The sequence below is a fragment of the Chinchilla lanigera genome, unplaced genomic scaffold (assembly GCF_000276665.1).
Source record: "Chinchilla lanigera isolate Chin_1 unplaced genomic scaffold, ChiLan1.0 scaffold00012, whole genome shotgun sequence".
Taxonomy (NCBI): Eukaryota; Metazoa; Chordata; class Mammalia; order Rodentia; family Chinchillidae; genus Chinchilla; species Chinchilla lanigera.
In genome coordinates, this window is record NW_004955413.1 from 33,659,987 (window position 1) to 33,674,914 (window position 14,928).

The window sequence follows — 14,928 nt, forward strand, 5'->3', positions numbered from 1 at the left end:
GGCCCGGCCGCGCTCACGCGCCCGCTCCGCCGCAGAAGTGCCTGCGCCTGGACCCGACCGCGCCCGTGTGGGCCGCCAAGCAGCGCGTGCTCTGCGCCCTCAACCACAGCCTGCAGGACGCGCTCAACTACGGGCTCTTCCAGCCGCCTTCGCGGGGCCGCGCCGGCAAGTTCCTGGAGGAAGAGCGATTGCTGCAGGACTACCCGCCCAACCTGGACACGCCCCTGCCCTACCTGGAGGTGCGGGTCGGCCCGGGCTGGGGGTAGGGCAGGGGCGCGGAGCGAGGGCTGCGGGGCGCGGGAGCGTTGCGTGCGAGCGGCGTGTGCGGCGAGCAGCGGGTGCGGAGTTGTAGTTTGGGCGGCGAGCACAGTGCGGGCCGTGTGCGCGCTCCTTGCAGCAAGCAGTGTGTGCCTAAGTGTGTAGTGCTCGCAGGCAGCCTGCGCGGGTTGTGCAGGAGCCTGAGCAGTCCCCTGCGGAGGAGAGTGAAGAGAGCGCTTCTCCCCGTGCCCCACTGCAAGTCTTCCAAAGTGGGCCTAAGTCCTTTGCTCCATTCCTGATTTAAAGGCACACCTAGCTCCTTTCCAGTGTGGGGAACATGGACTGAGCCTCAGCAGGGGGTCTTGTGGTTTGGGGAAGGGGAGGGTGACAGCCCCATGTGGACTAAAGTAGGAATGATGGTGGCTGAGCCAAAGGTGACCTGATAGCCGCGGAGGGGCGTAAGGTCAGTTCTGCTCAGAGAGGGGGTGTTTAGTACACCTGCTGTCAGATCTTGGGAGAGGAGTGGGTTTTTCCAGGGAAGCTTGGGGATGAGACAGGATGTGGGACGGCCACCGCTGTCTTTCTTGTACCACGCATGGTGTCTGAGTGTGGTGGGTAGGCGGCTGCCGTCAGCTGTGTCTGTCCACTGGCAGCGTGTGTCTGGGGCTTGTGTGGCTGCCAGTTTTGCTGCACTGGGAGGTGTACAGGAGGCGCCTGTGTGGCGAGGGCGGAGAGCCGGGTGCGTGAACACGTGGTAGTGGTGACCACTTGCTCACTCCACCCACGTGGGCACCTTCTCTCTACCTTTTTTTATCTGAGCAGTTTCGATACAAGCGGCGAGTTTATGCCCAGAACCTCATTGATGACAAGCAGTTTGCAAAGCTGCACACAAAGGTAAAGAGAGAGTCACAAGGAGCGAGACCCCCCCATGTTGGCCCCCTCCTCACCATTCTAGCTTGGGCCTCACCATATCCCTCTCACCAGCATTTGCCAAGTCTGCTCCACTCTTGTCAGTGTGGGACTGGGTCCAGAGTGCTGTTGGGGGTGGCTGTAGAGCTGGGTGTATTTTCCAGACTTGGGACTGGTGCGTCACCCACTGCAGCCAGAACAGACTCTTGCTGACTCCTGGCCTAGGGGGCAGGGTATCCTGAGTGGGGCCGGGGACTGGGGGACAAATAGACACGCATCTGCTGTGTTGGCTTTGGGGACATTTGTAACTACGCACCTTGCTAGTTCTCTTCTGGGAAAAACCATCGATACCCATTTCACAAGCAAGGAAATGGGGTTTCAGAGGGCTCAAGTGGCGCTGGCCCAGATGTGTCCTGGCACCCCTGTGAAGTATCTTTACTGCTGGGTACCACACCCCCTGAGCCTGATTCTATGAATTCTGTGGGGGGCACCTCCCTACCTCCTCTGAACATCTGGGGGGCAAGCTGGGTACCACAGCCCTTCCCCATGGGCAGACTCTTTGAGGCCCTGCACATCTTGTGGATGGTCTCTGGAGCCTAAGAGAGGGCCCCAGTGCTCTAGGACCCTGTCTGTGACCCTGGGGCCTCAAGCTTCTGTCCCATACATTTTTGCTGCTGTGGGGCATGTGGCTGTCAGCAGCACCGGCTCTGTGGTTAGGTGGAGACCATGTCAGAAAGGCCCCTGCTTTCCACTGATCATTTCTTATCCCTGACACCCTGGGGCCCTGCCCCATGGCTGCCTCTTCCTTTGACTCCTTCCCCGGTGGCCAGGAAGACAGAGTGAGTGGCTGTCAGCGAGCCTGAGCTGCTTACCACAGCTCTGTGCTCCTGCCGCCTGGGCCGCAGCTGGTGTTGCTGTGCCTTGCAGCCCTGGGCTGCGGAGGTCTTTCCCCCATGGGCTTTGCTCTGCCCATTGTTTGATTGTGGGCACCTTCCTTTGCTTTCATGGCCCCAGCCACAGGCATGGCCCCCATGGCCCCAGTCTGTGGTCCCCATGGCATGTTGTCTTTTTTGCTGCATGCCAATCATCTAGAGGCCCTGGATAGGTTCCTTACCTTAGTGTGTGGTGTCCATGTGACCAGTGAGGCTTGGGAAGGTGAACTGATGTGTGACTGTGTGAATGAATTACAGGGAGGGCCCTGTTTTGGGGGCTCAGGAGGCCCAGAGGAGGGCTTGGGTACCACAGGGCTGGCTCCTGCCCTCATTGACCAAGGGCTTTTCTAGGCTGGGGCATCAGGCCAGGAGGCAGAACCAGAGCACCAATGGAGGTTGAAGCATGCACTTATAGCGGGGTGATGAGGGTGACCTGGCTATTGTGAGGGTGGCTGGGCTTGGGCTGACAGCTGTGGTGGGTTTGAAGATGAGGACCCAGGAAGTAAACATGCTGGGTAACAGGTCAGACTGGGGGCAGTGGCAGTGGGCCCTGTAGGTGACCTGCGGCTTGCTGGAGGGAAAGAGCAATGGTCAGATGGTGGGGCCATGGCACCCCGCTGATAGGAATGGCCCATGTTACAGGCAAACCTGAAGAAGTTCATGGACTATGTCCAGCTGCACAGCACGGACAAGGTGGCCCGCCTGCTGGACAAGGGGCTGGACCCCAATTTCCATGACCCTGACTCAGGAGGTGAGGAGCAGAACCAGGAGGGGCTGTCCTGTGGGTGGCTGAGACTAATTTCACCTGTCCCTTACACCCAGAGTGCCCTCTGAGCCTTGCGGCCCAGCTAGACAATGCCTCAGATCTGCTGAAAGTGCTGAGGAACGGTGGCGCCCACCTGGACTTCCGCACCCGGGATGGGCTGACTGCTGTGCACTGTGCTACCCGGCAGCGGAACGCTGGGGCATTGACGGTCAGTGAGGGCGGGACCCTGACCGGGCAGGGCGAGTGGCCTAGCAGGGGGGGAAGCAGGGAGTGGTGCAGGTACTTACAGTTCTTGCCTCTAGACCCTGCTGGACCTGGGGGCTTCGCCTGACTACAAGGACAGCCGAGGCCTGACACCTCTGTACCACAGTGCTCTGGGGGGCGGGGATGCCCTGTGCTGCGAACTGCTGCTCCATGACCATGCACAGCTGGGGACCACTGATGAGAATGGCTGGCAGGAGATCCACCAGGTAGGCAGGGAGCTTGGGGTTGGATCTGGCCCTGTCTGGGTGGGCCCTGCCTCTGTCCTGACGGTGCCCCTTCCCCGCAGGCCTGCCGCTTCGGGCATGTGCAGCACCTGGAGCACCTGCTGTTCTACGGAGCTAACATGGGCGCCCAGAATGCCTCGGGGAACACTGCCCTGCACATCTGTGCCCTGTACAACCAGGTGCGACTGTGTTGCACTGTGTGCCGTATGAGGTGGAGCTGGACTACATGTTTTTGGCTGCACTTTTGTTTCTGCACACGGTGACAACATCCCAGCCTCTGTGCTACTGCACATGTGTATCCTGTGCCCTATAGTGAGTTGTGGTTCCAGGGTGTTCTTGTGGTTCTGTGTGTGCACCTCTGTTCCCTGTGCACACATGCATTTGTACACATGAGTTCTGAACAACTACATGTATACTGTGTACATCCAGGTTCTCTGGGCGGGTGAGATCCGCTATAAAAACCCACCTGGCCCAGATCACACGTTAAACATGTAGGTGTGAGTCTACATGTATGTTCCTGTGCCCTGAACACCTGTCTGTGACCGCAGTGTCTTCATGTGTGTGCCCACCATTGGATCCTGCCCCTTCCATCTCTCTAGCCACCTGTGTGACCCCTACTGCCTCCCCACAGGAGAGCTGTGCACGTGTCCTTCTTTTCCGAGGAGCCAACAAGGATGTCCGCAATTACAACAGCCAGACAGCCTTCCAGGTACATGTGCAGGAATGTGCAGCTTCCGGAGTTACTTGCCTCGGTGTGGTTTGGCTTTTCTAAATCTTGCTTCTTCCTTGGAGTGTGAGAAGGGAACACTCAGTCCCAGGATTCCTGCAGGAGGAGGTGGAGGTGGAGTGGGCCAGTGCTGTGCCCAATACGTGAGGGGGTATTTGGTGTGGTTTTCTTTTCAGCCTCCGTCCAGGGAGAGAGGAAGGTTGAGTGTCTGGACAGGGAGAGGGGCAGATGAAAAGACAGAGAACGGACTCGAGAAGGTTATGATACCTGTCCCTGACCTACTCCAGGCCATGTTTCTGAGCTCTTTGTTCAATGGGTAACCAGGTGGATGAATGTCCAGGTGGCCTAGAATTTTGAGATAGGTGGAGGGGGCCTGGTGAGGTCTGTTCTCAGTAGGAGCACAGGTCTCTGGGAGAGGTGGGAGAGCCAGGCTGCTGTGGTTGTGTGGTAGGGGCAGTGATGGAGGTTACAGGCACATCTGGAAGTTGGTAGGGTGTTGGATGGCTGAGTGCAGGATCCAGGGAAGGAAGAATGAGGATGAGAGGTTGGGCAACCGTGGGGCATGGCCGAGACAGGAAAGATGGTGTGATGATACTGTGTCTCAGGATGCTTGGGACTGTGTGATTTTAGCTTTTGAGAGTCTCATGTCTAGGAGGCCCCTTGGTCCTGAGCATATTGACCTGTTATGAGGTATGCATGGCACTTTTTAACTCTTGTCTATAAGTAGTTGTGTCCTAGGTAGATGAGTAGACAGGAATGTAGTAACATGAGAAGAAGGGCAGCCCAGGGAGAAAGACTCCTACACCAGGACCGAGAGGGAAGGTGCATCTGGGGATCAGGGTATGTGCATGCTGGCTCTCCCTTTCTGCCTTCAGCCTTGGCCTCCCTTTCTCTCAGGTGGCCATCATCGCGGGCAACTTTGAGCTGGCTGAGGTCATCAAGACCCATAAAGACTCAGACGTTGGTGAGTTCTGCCCATCTGTGGGTTCCTGTTGGATGTGGATTTGTGTTGGTCAGGGCAATGGCAGCATAATAAGGGCCTGACTCTGAAGCCAAGGGTCAGGCACTGTTAGAGGAAGGAGCTGTGTTGACTGGACAAAGTTTTTGGTCAGGGCCAAGAATGATAGGTTTGGGCTGTGGGCTGGAGTATCACTAGGCTTAGGGTTGACGTTAGGGTCAGGCTCTACATAGCTCATTAGATCCTAAGAAGGGCTATCTGGGGGTGAGGGTGGTGGAACAACCTGGAAACAGGGCTGTGTTTAGGTGGCCATAACATGCTTTCTACTTCACAGGGTTCCAGGAATGTATGTGTAGGGAAAAAACCCCACAATGCAGTAGGACGGTGGCCTCCTCCAGACCAGAGCTCTTGAAGGACAGGCAGTAAGGGAGGCCTGATATGTCCATGGCTCATGGCCCTTGAAGGACATGCAGAAGGCAGCTCTGTACCTGAGGGACATGGTGCTGGGTAGAGACAGGGCCTGCCCTCCAGCAAAGGATCTCTCAGATGGGCTTTCCAGCATGGATATTCCATCTTCTGGGTGGACTACGCCTTTCTGCCTGTGGCTCTTAGTGGAACACGGACCCCAGGCTTCCCTTCGTATCATGTGTTTGCTTGGGGTACCCCATCTTTTGTTTATAAATTTGAAGTGATAGTGGACAGCAAAGGGCTAGGGCTGGTGTTAGAGTGAGAATCTCAGTAGGTTTCTAATATTAGGTTAAGGCTGGGGTTAACTTTACATAGTGGTTAAGGTTAAGGTCAGTCTCTGTTTAGGGACCCTTCCCCTGTGGAATTTCTTCTTAGCCACTTGCCCTAATAAGGCTCAGGTATCGTTCTTCAAGTTCCGGGAAGGTAAGGACCATGCTGGCTGGCCCTGGGTATGGGTGGACATTTTGCAGAATGTGGCAGTGATTTGGAGCTCACTGAGCCAGTGGAGTGGGCTGGAGTCCAGGTTCAGGTTGAGAGAGAGCCATGGGGAGGTTTGGAGTTTAGGTTAGGGCAGGAAACAGTTACAGTGGGGTTGAGGCTGACCAGTGTGTGGGAAGGGCCGTTAATCTGGGCAGCCTTAGGTTGTGGCTCTCCGGGACCTTTTTTTCTGTCTCTGATTGTCGAGTCAAGGGGAAGCTGCTTTGGGTCGTCAAGGCTCATCTCTGTTAAATGGAGTAGGGTCTATAATTGATATTTGCATCCCCTTCCCACCTTCGAGTTCTGTAGCATTGGACTCGGGGAGGTGGCCTTTGTCCAGTTGGAGGAAAGGAGCTGTTTGTACTCCAGGCTGAGTGGCAAGAAGACCCACTGCCCCTCATCTGGGGATCGCCATTGAGGCCTCCTCCCTATTTGACACAGGGTGCCTCTTGGTTCGAGTGGGGCACACTATCCCTGACTGTCCTCCCTGGCCATACCCTTACCTGCTCTGGCCTCACACAAACTCAGGAAGAGACTGAGGCCTTGAGGGGCTTTACTGGGAGCCACTTCATCTGCTTCACCCTCTTGCCCAGCCCTGCCTCCAGGGGTGGTTACCGGCTGTCACAGAGAAGGGACAGAAGGTCTGTGGGCCTGACCCTCACCCTGCAGACCTTGTATTGCAAGGCAGCTGTTACTCCCTGCCCTTTGCACACCCCCAGGTGCACTCCCTGAGTGACAGTCATGGCTACTCTTGAGAGTGCTTGCTGGGGCCTGAAGACAGAAGGTGTGGGAGGCGGCCATCCAGCTTCCTTCTTCCTTAGGAAAGATGCCTTGGGTGGGGATCCAGATCCAAAAGTGGCCCCTGTGATTCCTGCCTCTGTCACTTGGACCATGTTCTGAGCCTTGTCATTTCCCGGGCGCAAGCTTCATGCTCACGAGTGTTCTTGTGGATTGCTATCCCACAGTGTTTTTGAAGAGTGTCCCTGGAAAGTGCTTCTTTTTTTTTTTTTTTTTTTTTTTTTTTGGTATTTTTGAGACAAGGTTTTGCTATGCAGTTCAGTTTGTAGCCCAGGTTGGCCTTGAACGTGCAACTATCCTCCTACTTGCAAGGATCCTCCTGCCTCAGCCTCTGAGTGCTAGGATTACAGGAGTGCACCACCGTGCCTGGTTGGGAAGTGTTTCTTTTTCTTTTTTTTTTTGGTGGTACTGGGGATTGAACTCAGGACCTTGCGCTTGCCAGGCAGGCGCTTGTACCACTGAACTATATCCTCAGGCCTGGGAAGTGCTTCTTGAAGGGCACGGTGGGGCCTGAGGTTCTGTCCTAAAACTCAGCTCTATGGAAGGCGAGTGCTTCTGGTTCTGCTAACCCACCAGGGTCTTGGCAGGGTTGGACAGATGAGGCCTATAGGCCAAGTGCAGCCCAGAGCCTGTGTTTGTTTACTTATTTGATTTTGGAGATGGAGTCTTTCTATATAGTTCAGGCTGGCCTTTTAATCACTACGTATCCAAGGCTGGCCTTGAACTTGCAGTGATCCTCTTGCCTCAGCTTACTGAGTGCTGGTATTACAGGTGTGCACCACTCCTTCTAGCTTCTTTTGTTTTTAGATTGAGGTAAAATATATGTAATATAAAATTAGCTATTTTAATTGAACACTTAAGTGCCATTTGCATTCAAGTATTATTCAGTCAACTCTGTTAAATCTAAAAACATTTCTGTTGTCCCAAAATAAAACCTTGGGCACATTAAGCAATCACTTTGCTTTGCCCTCTCTCATAACTTGTGATGTACCTTCTGTGTCTGTGAGTTTACCTTTGCTTGCTATCTCATGAGTGGAATCATACAGTGTGACCCTTCATGTTCAGCTTCTTTTACTCAACATGCCTTTTAGCCTCGTCTGTTTTGTATGCTGCTTCACTATTTCATTTCTTTTTATGGCTAAGTAATGTTCCATTGTTCTATGGCATTTTATTTATTCATTTATCAGCAGATATATGAGTTGTTTCTACCCTTTAACCATTGTGTGTGTTGCTGCCGTGAACTATTTTATGTGTGTTTCTATAAGTACCTATTTTCATTCTTTGGGTATGTGCCCAGGGGTAAAATTGTGAGGGAATATGACCATGTTTAACTTTCTGAAGACCTGCCAGACTGTTCCCACCAGCCATGTATGAATTTCAACTTTTACATTATTTCCAATGATTATTACTTAGTTTTTTTTCAGTGCTGGGGATTGAACCCAGGGCCTCATATGTGTAGGCAAGCACTGTGCTACTGAGCTACGCCCCAGCCCCTTTTTGTCTATTACTTCTTTCTTCTTCCTCCTTTCCTTCCTTGCTTCCTTGCTTTCTCCCCTTCTCGCTTTTCCTTCTTTCCTTCCTTTTCCTTTCCTTTTCTCTTTTCCTTTTCCTTTCCTTTCTCTTTTTCTCTCTTTCTCTCTTTCTTTCTTTCTTTTCTTTTCTTTTCTTTCTTTTTTCTTTTCTTTTCTCTTTTTCTTTTTCTTTTTCTTTTTCTTTTTCTTTTTCTTCCTTTCTTTCTTTCTTTCTTTCTTTCTTTCTTTCTTTCTTTCTTTCTTTCTTTCTTTCTTTCCTTCTTTCTCCTCTTCTCTTTTTCTCTTTTCCTTCCCTCCTTTCTACCTTCCTTCCTTCCTTTCTCCCCTTCTCTCTTTCTTTTTCTTTTTCTCTGTCTTTCCACCTTTCCTCCCACCCTTCCTTCCTCCCCCACTTTGTTTCTTGGTACTGGGGATCAAACTCAGGGGTGCTCTACCAGCTAACCCACTGTACCACATCTCCAGATCTTCAAATTTTTTCTTTTTAAATTTTGAGACGGGCTTACTGAGCTGCTGGGCTGGCTTCAGACTTGCTGTTCTCCTGCCTCAGACTCCCCAGTCACAGAGATCACTGGCCTGAACCACTGCTCGCTGCTCGTGATGATTTGGTGTACATTTTCCTGTGCCTGAGGTAGTGCTGAGCTTCTTTTCATGAGCTTATTGGCAATTTATGGGTCTTTGGCAGAATAGCGAGTCCTTTGCCTGTTTTTAGGTTGAATTGTTGTCCAGTTGTAATAGTTCTTTATGTATTTTGAATATTAGTATTTTATGAGATAATATGACTTATAATTTTTTTCCTGTTCAGTATGTTGTCTTGTCACTTCTTTCCTTTCCTTCCATCCATCTTCCTTCCTTTTTTCCTTTTCTTTCATTTCTTTTTTTCTTTTTGGTGGTTCTGGGGATTGAACCAGGGCCTCATGCATGCTAAAGCTACATTCCCAGTCTGTCATTTTTTGATCATGTCCTTTGATGTGCAAGAGTTTCTAATTTTATGAAATACAATATCTACCTGCTTCCTCAGTTTTAGACAATGGTGGGGGGTCCCACTGTGTTGCCCAGGCTGGTCTTGAACTCCTGGGCCCAGGTGTTCCTCCCACCTTAGCCTCCTGAGTAGTTTTTATTACAGGCTTGCATCACTGGGCCCAGCTATTTTTTTTAATTACTTATGCTTTTGATGTCTTGTCTAAGAATCCATTGCCAAATCTAAGGTCATGAGGCTTTACCCATTTTTTTTTTTCCAGTACCGGAAATCGAACTCAGGACCTTGAGCTTGCCAGGCAGGCGCTGTGCTGCTGAGCTAAATCCCCAGCCCCAGTGAGGGTTTACCCTCGATATAAGGAAAGCTTAGTTGGGTGTGTGGGTGCATGCCCATAATTTTAGCTGCTTGGGATGTTGAGGTAGTAAGTTCATAATTTCAAGGCCATCCTGGGCAACTTAATGAGACCGTATCTCAAAATAAGAAATAAGGAATAGGGATGTAGCTCAATAGTAAATGAAAATTTAAGCATGTTTAAAATTTAGAGTATATTTGAGTGTTTTGGAATTCAGATTAGGAGTATTACTCTGTCCGGAGAGGCAAGAGGAGAAACTTTTATGAAGTATTTACAGAAGCAGGACAAAATGCTTTTGATTGGTCAGAAAATGATTGGTGGTTTCTGACTGGTTCCATTTCTAGTGTCAGCTTACTGTTCACATTGACTTTGTTTGTTCAGTAGGAATTTAGGTGCCAGAGTTACCCTCATCAAGTGGCTTCCCAAGTAGAATTTTAAAAAAACCCAAACAAATTCCCCTTTGTAGTCTACCTCTCATTTACAAGAGATTGACCAAAACTTGAGCAAGAGTTCCACCATCATGGCTGGTTATCTTTGTCTTATACTGTCAGGCTTGGTGAAGAGAGTTTCCTTTTGTTGGTCACCCATTTTTCTGGCTGTAGTCACTGTGAGACCATTTGGCACAGTGCTCATGGCTGTGAACGCAGATTTAGGCTTTTGAGGAGACGTAGCACATTGGAGAGATTTGAGTAATGACTGTCAGGATAGCACCCAGAGACTGGAGCGTGCTCCTTAGCCAGAGGCTCCACAAACCATACCAACTAATATTTCCGTGGAACAAAAGAAGGGCAAAGTTAGTAGAACAAACTTAAAATTCAGACTCTGAGTCCAGAGGGAAGTTAGTCCAGAAGATTTCTGGATGCAAGCTCAAAGCATAGTTCCTGGTTGAGATTGGAATGTCTTTGGATGAGGCCTGGGTATCTTGCTGAACTCACCTGTGGTCCACACTCAGGTGGGGTGTTAATCCTGAAATTGCATCGTGGTGTTCATTTCCACTTAGTGAGGTTTTAAGAACAGAGCAGTTCTTGTTTTTAGTGATTCCAAGTTGGAAAACCAGGAGACAATTAGATTGGAGGAGCCTAGAAGAATTTAGGATCCAGTCTAGTATGCAGGTAGATAATAAAATTTGAAAACAATGAACAGGGCTATGATCTAATGACAGGTATACTGTAGTTTTCTTCGTTTTCCTCCTCCTCCTCCTCTTCTTCCTCTTCCTCTTCTTATTCTTTTTGAGACAGGGTTTTACTGTGTATGTCAGGCTGGCCTTGAACTCTGTGTAGCCCAGGCTGGCCTCGAAGTCCCAGTGTTTCTCCTGCCTTAGCCTCATGAGTGCTGGGATTACAGGGGTGTGCCACTATGCCTGGCTGTATTTTCTTCTGAAGCCCAGCTATAGAGAGAAAAAGTCCTTTCCATGAATCTCTTTGAAGAAGAATAAATTTTTTTTCAGTATTGGGGATTGAACTCAGGAGCTTGTATATGCTAGGCAAGTGCTCTACCCTGAGCTAGATCTCTAGCCCTTTTTTGAATTTTTATTTTGAGATAAGATCTCACTGAATTATCTGAGTGATCATTTTGCCTTAGTCTCCCGAGTAGCTAGGATTAGAGGTGTGTACTACCACATCTGTCTAGAAGAAGCAATTTTGGACTGCAGCTTATTGCAAATGCTTTTAGAAAATGAAAACATACCCGACTGTAGATAACAAGACCTAAGGTGGCCATAGTTAAACTCTGATGAAAGTTCGTTATAATAATGATTCAGTTGACAAGGAAATCTTGTTATTTTATGTGCATACAACATTTTAATATAATAACCCTGACTAAGACTGATAGCATTGTAACAAGGCATCAGATTTCTAGGAATTTCATACAGTTTTGGAATACTCATATCAGTAACATAGCTGTATATATAACTTAATGGAAATTTAGCACTATTTCCTGTACAGTTTAACATATCAGACAAACCTAATTAATATCTCTTGGATGTTCAAGGGCCCTTTTGGAGTGTCCCAGAGCTGGTTTGGGATAAAAAAAAAATTAATTTAGAATTTGGTTTTGGAAAGTCTGTCAGTGCCAGAGGTTTAAAACATTTGATCAAAAGCTAAATCACTGAAATAATAGCCATTCATTTAACCAAAGTTATAATTAAAAGATTTCAAAGGCAAGTACAGAAAATTAAGTAAAAAACGAAACCTTGGCTCTTTTAATAGAGAAGACTGGGTTTTCTTAAATGAAGCAAAACCTAACACTACACAAAGCATAGGAAATTAACTTGATAAAACACAAATCCTTGTTTCCCAGGTGACCTACATAAAAGGTAAGGAACAGGAGGCATGGTGGCACATACCTGTAATTTCAGCACTTGGGAGGCTGAGGCAGGAGGATTCCCATAAGTTTGAGGCCAATCTGAGTGAGTTTGAGGCCAGCCTGGACTACATGGTGAGATCCTGTCTCAAAAAATAAAGAAAGAAAGAAAGAAAAAAGGAAAACCTTTTTCCAAGTAAACTTCATTCTTTTAGCAGAGGAAAACAGTGTTTACTTTAAACCATTGCACTTTTGAAATTAAAGCTCATTGTAAAAATAACTTTATAATAAAATAATTCAACTTTAGCTGGCTTAAGTACACATGAAGCTCCTTTTTCAAATTTTCTTTTATCAGCTTCTCACAAGCTTCTTAGAACTGTTCAGTTTGCCCTTACTCTTCCTGCTCATGTGGAGCAATCGGTCATTGCTCTTCATATTGAAAAATCACTCCTCTTCCCTTAACTGAACCCCATCTTTCCATTCAGATTCTGTGTAAAATATGCTTTCTCTCACGTACAGGGTTGCTTCCTTCATTATTTTTAGAAATTTTAGTTATCTATATTAATTAGAATTTTTAACCCTTAGTAACAATTTCTAGAGAAAACTGGTAAGCACTGTGAACCGCATCAGCATTTTCTGGATGAACGCAATCTCATAATTCATGTCTTTCATTAACAAAACCAAATATATTTAGCTTCTCATATAAAGACAAAGTGCTAGCTGGTGTGTGGTGCATCCCTGTAATCCCAGCACTCTGGGAGGCTGAGGCAGGAGGATTGCAAATTTGATCCCAGCCTGAGCAATATAGAAACTTAAGGAGGCTGTGTCTCAAAATAAAAGATATTAAAAGGGTTGGGGATATCGTTCATGGTCAAGGCCCTGGGTGCAGTCCCCAGTACCACACACATACACACACACATACAAGAGACAAACTGTCAGCTATACATACTTAAAACTTATATTTTAGTATTTTAACTTAACCTGGAAATGACTCAGATATTTAATACTTTTAATTTAACATAATTTTAAGATTTTAAGTCACCAAAAAGAACAGTTTTGAAACTATTTTAAAGTACATATAGTCGTTAAAGCCTAATTATTTTTGAAAAGTTTCATAAACTTATTTCATTCGCATTTACCTAATTTTTTTTTATGGTGCTGGGGATTGAACTCATGGCTTTGTGCATGCTAAACACATGCTCTATCACTGAATTGTATCCCCAGCCCTAATTTACTTGTTCATAACAATAATGCTTGAATTTCTCACGAAAAATTCCGTGAGACACTAGGTAAAGCTTGCCAATAAAAGAGTTTGTGAAATGCTGTCCTAAAATACACTGCCGTGGTGCATTAATTGTCCTGAGATGAGAGCACTTGGAAATGAGCAGAACCTTGGAGAGGCTTTCTGTGTACCCCCTTTCTGGCCAAGACAGATGCTCCCAGGGCCCCCCACATCTGCTCTTCCCCTTCCCCATCGTTTCATGCTGCTGTGTTTCTGATCACAAGTCAGGCATGATTCAGAAATACCTCAGAAGCTGAGAAGCTAAAAAGGTGAGCATGGGCCCTTCCTCTAATTTTTTTCTGTCATATATCAAGCAATTCATTTTTACTGAACGTTTTGCTTATATAATTTATGGGTTTATGGTATTAAACATAGGTGACTACACAGACTTGTCTGACAGTTACCCAGGAAAAGCTAAAAATTATGAAAACATTCCTATTATTTTATTTTTGAGACAGGGTCTCTGTAGTTCGGGCTGGCCTTGAGTTCACTGTGTAACGCAGGCTGAAACTTGCAGTGATCCTCCTGCCTCAGCCTCCCAAGTGCTGGGATTACAAGTGTGCAGCACCACATCTGGCTCCTATTCTTTTTTAAATAACAATTTAAGTAATACTTTTATTTATCAGATCTATCTAAACCTAAATGTAAAATTAGGGGAAAAATACACTTTGGTCAGCTTTTCTGAGTTTTAGGAGTAATTTGTGAGAGTTCATTTATCCCTAGGCCAATTTGAATAAAACTAACCTAAAGAATTTTTTAATCAATTTAGTAATACCATCCCAAAAAATCACAAACCCATAGCATTTTATACAGAAATATCCATTGAAACACATGCATGAGGGGTGTAGCTCAGTGGTAGAGGACTGGCATAGTATATGCACAAGGACCTGGATTCAGTACTCAGGGCTGGGGAGAAAAAAGCAGCTAGAATAGGCTAGATTTACTGGACTCCCACGAGACAAACAAAATGGGCTCTGAACTCAGAAACAGATTTGTCTTCTGTCGCATGTCTGATTGAGTGACAAACCAGTTTGGGTGGGAAGCACCAGGAGTGGCCTTCAACAGCTTATCTGTGAGTTTCACCTGACGGTGATATTCCAGGTCCTCTCTATTACACATGATCTCTGGGGGACCCATGAGTGAGATGGACAAAGCATTTCCTATGTGAACAGGGATACCTTTTATTATTGCATTGTGCTCAAGATTACAAGAAATTTTTTTGGTGCTGGGGATTGAGCCTCATTCATGCTAGTGCTTTACTACTGAGCTACATCCCCAGCTCTTGTGTAGGTCTTCATCATTCTAATACCACATCTGATAAAATGAAAATGTAAGCATATTTAAATTTTAAAGAGTGTGAGTATTGAGTGGGGGGATGGGTACCATTCTGTCAGGCGGGGCAAGAGGGAATTTTTTAAATTTTTTTTTAAAGAAAAAGGAACAAAAAACAGAACAAAAACAAAAAACCAAAAAACACACTTCCAAAACAATATAATAGGGTAACAATGGTTAATACATTGCTTATTGTTATCTTTAAATTAGTTACTCAGAGTATAAGATATCAGCATTTAATTGTCCAAACAATATTAGCACAAACCTATCTTTTCAATGAACTATTTTAGCCATCTTCTGTGTGTGTGTGCATATATATGTGTGTGTGTGTGTGTGTGTGTGTGTGTGTGTGTGTGTGTGTGTGTATATATA

General features: G+C 47.3%; 1 protein-coding gene across 1 annotated transcript in view; it reads left to right on the top strand.

The window, feature by feature from the left end:
- Positions 1-38: 38 nt before the first annotated feature.
- Shank3 (SH3 and multiple ankyrin repeat domains 3) overlaps positions 39-14,928 on the top strand; it is a gene marked incomplete at its 5' end in the record, with an annotated part of 54,625 nt that continues 39,735 nt past the window's right edge. Inside the window, 8 exon segments of the mRNA XM_005379674.2 lie at positions 39-239; positions 1,081-1,152; positions 2,742-2,850; positions 2,922-3,073; positions 3,168-3,335; positions 3,416-3,532; positions 3,985-4,062; positions 4,978-5,044. Coding sequence (XP_005379731.2) covers positions 39-239; positions 1,081-1,152; positions 2,742-2,850; positions 2,922-3,073; positions 3,168-3,335; positions 3,416-3,532; positions 3,985-4,062; positions 4,978-5,044 — 964 coding nt within the window.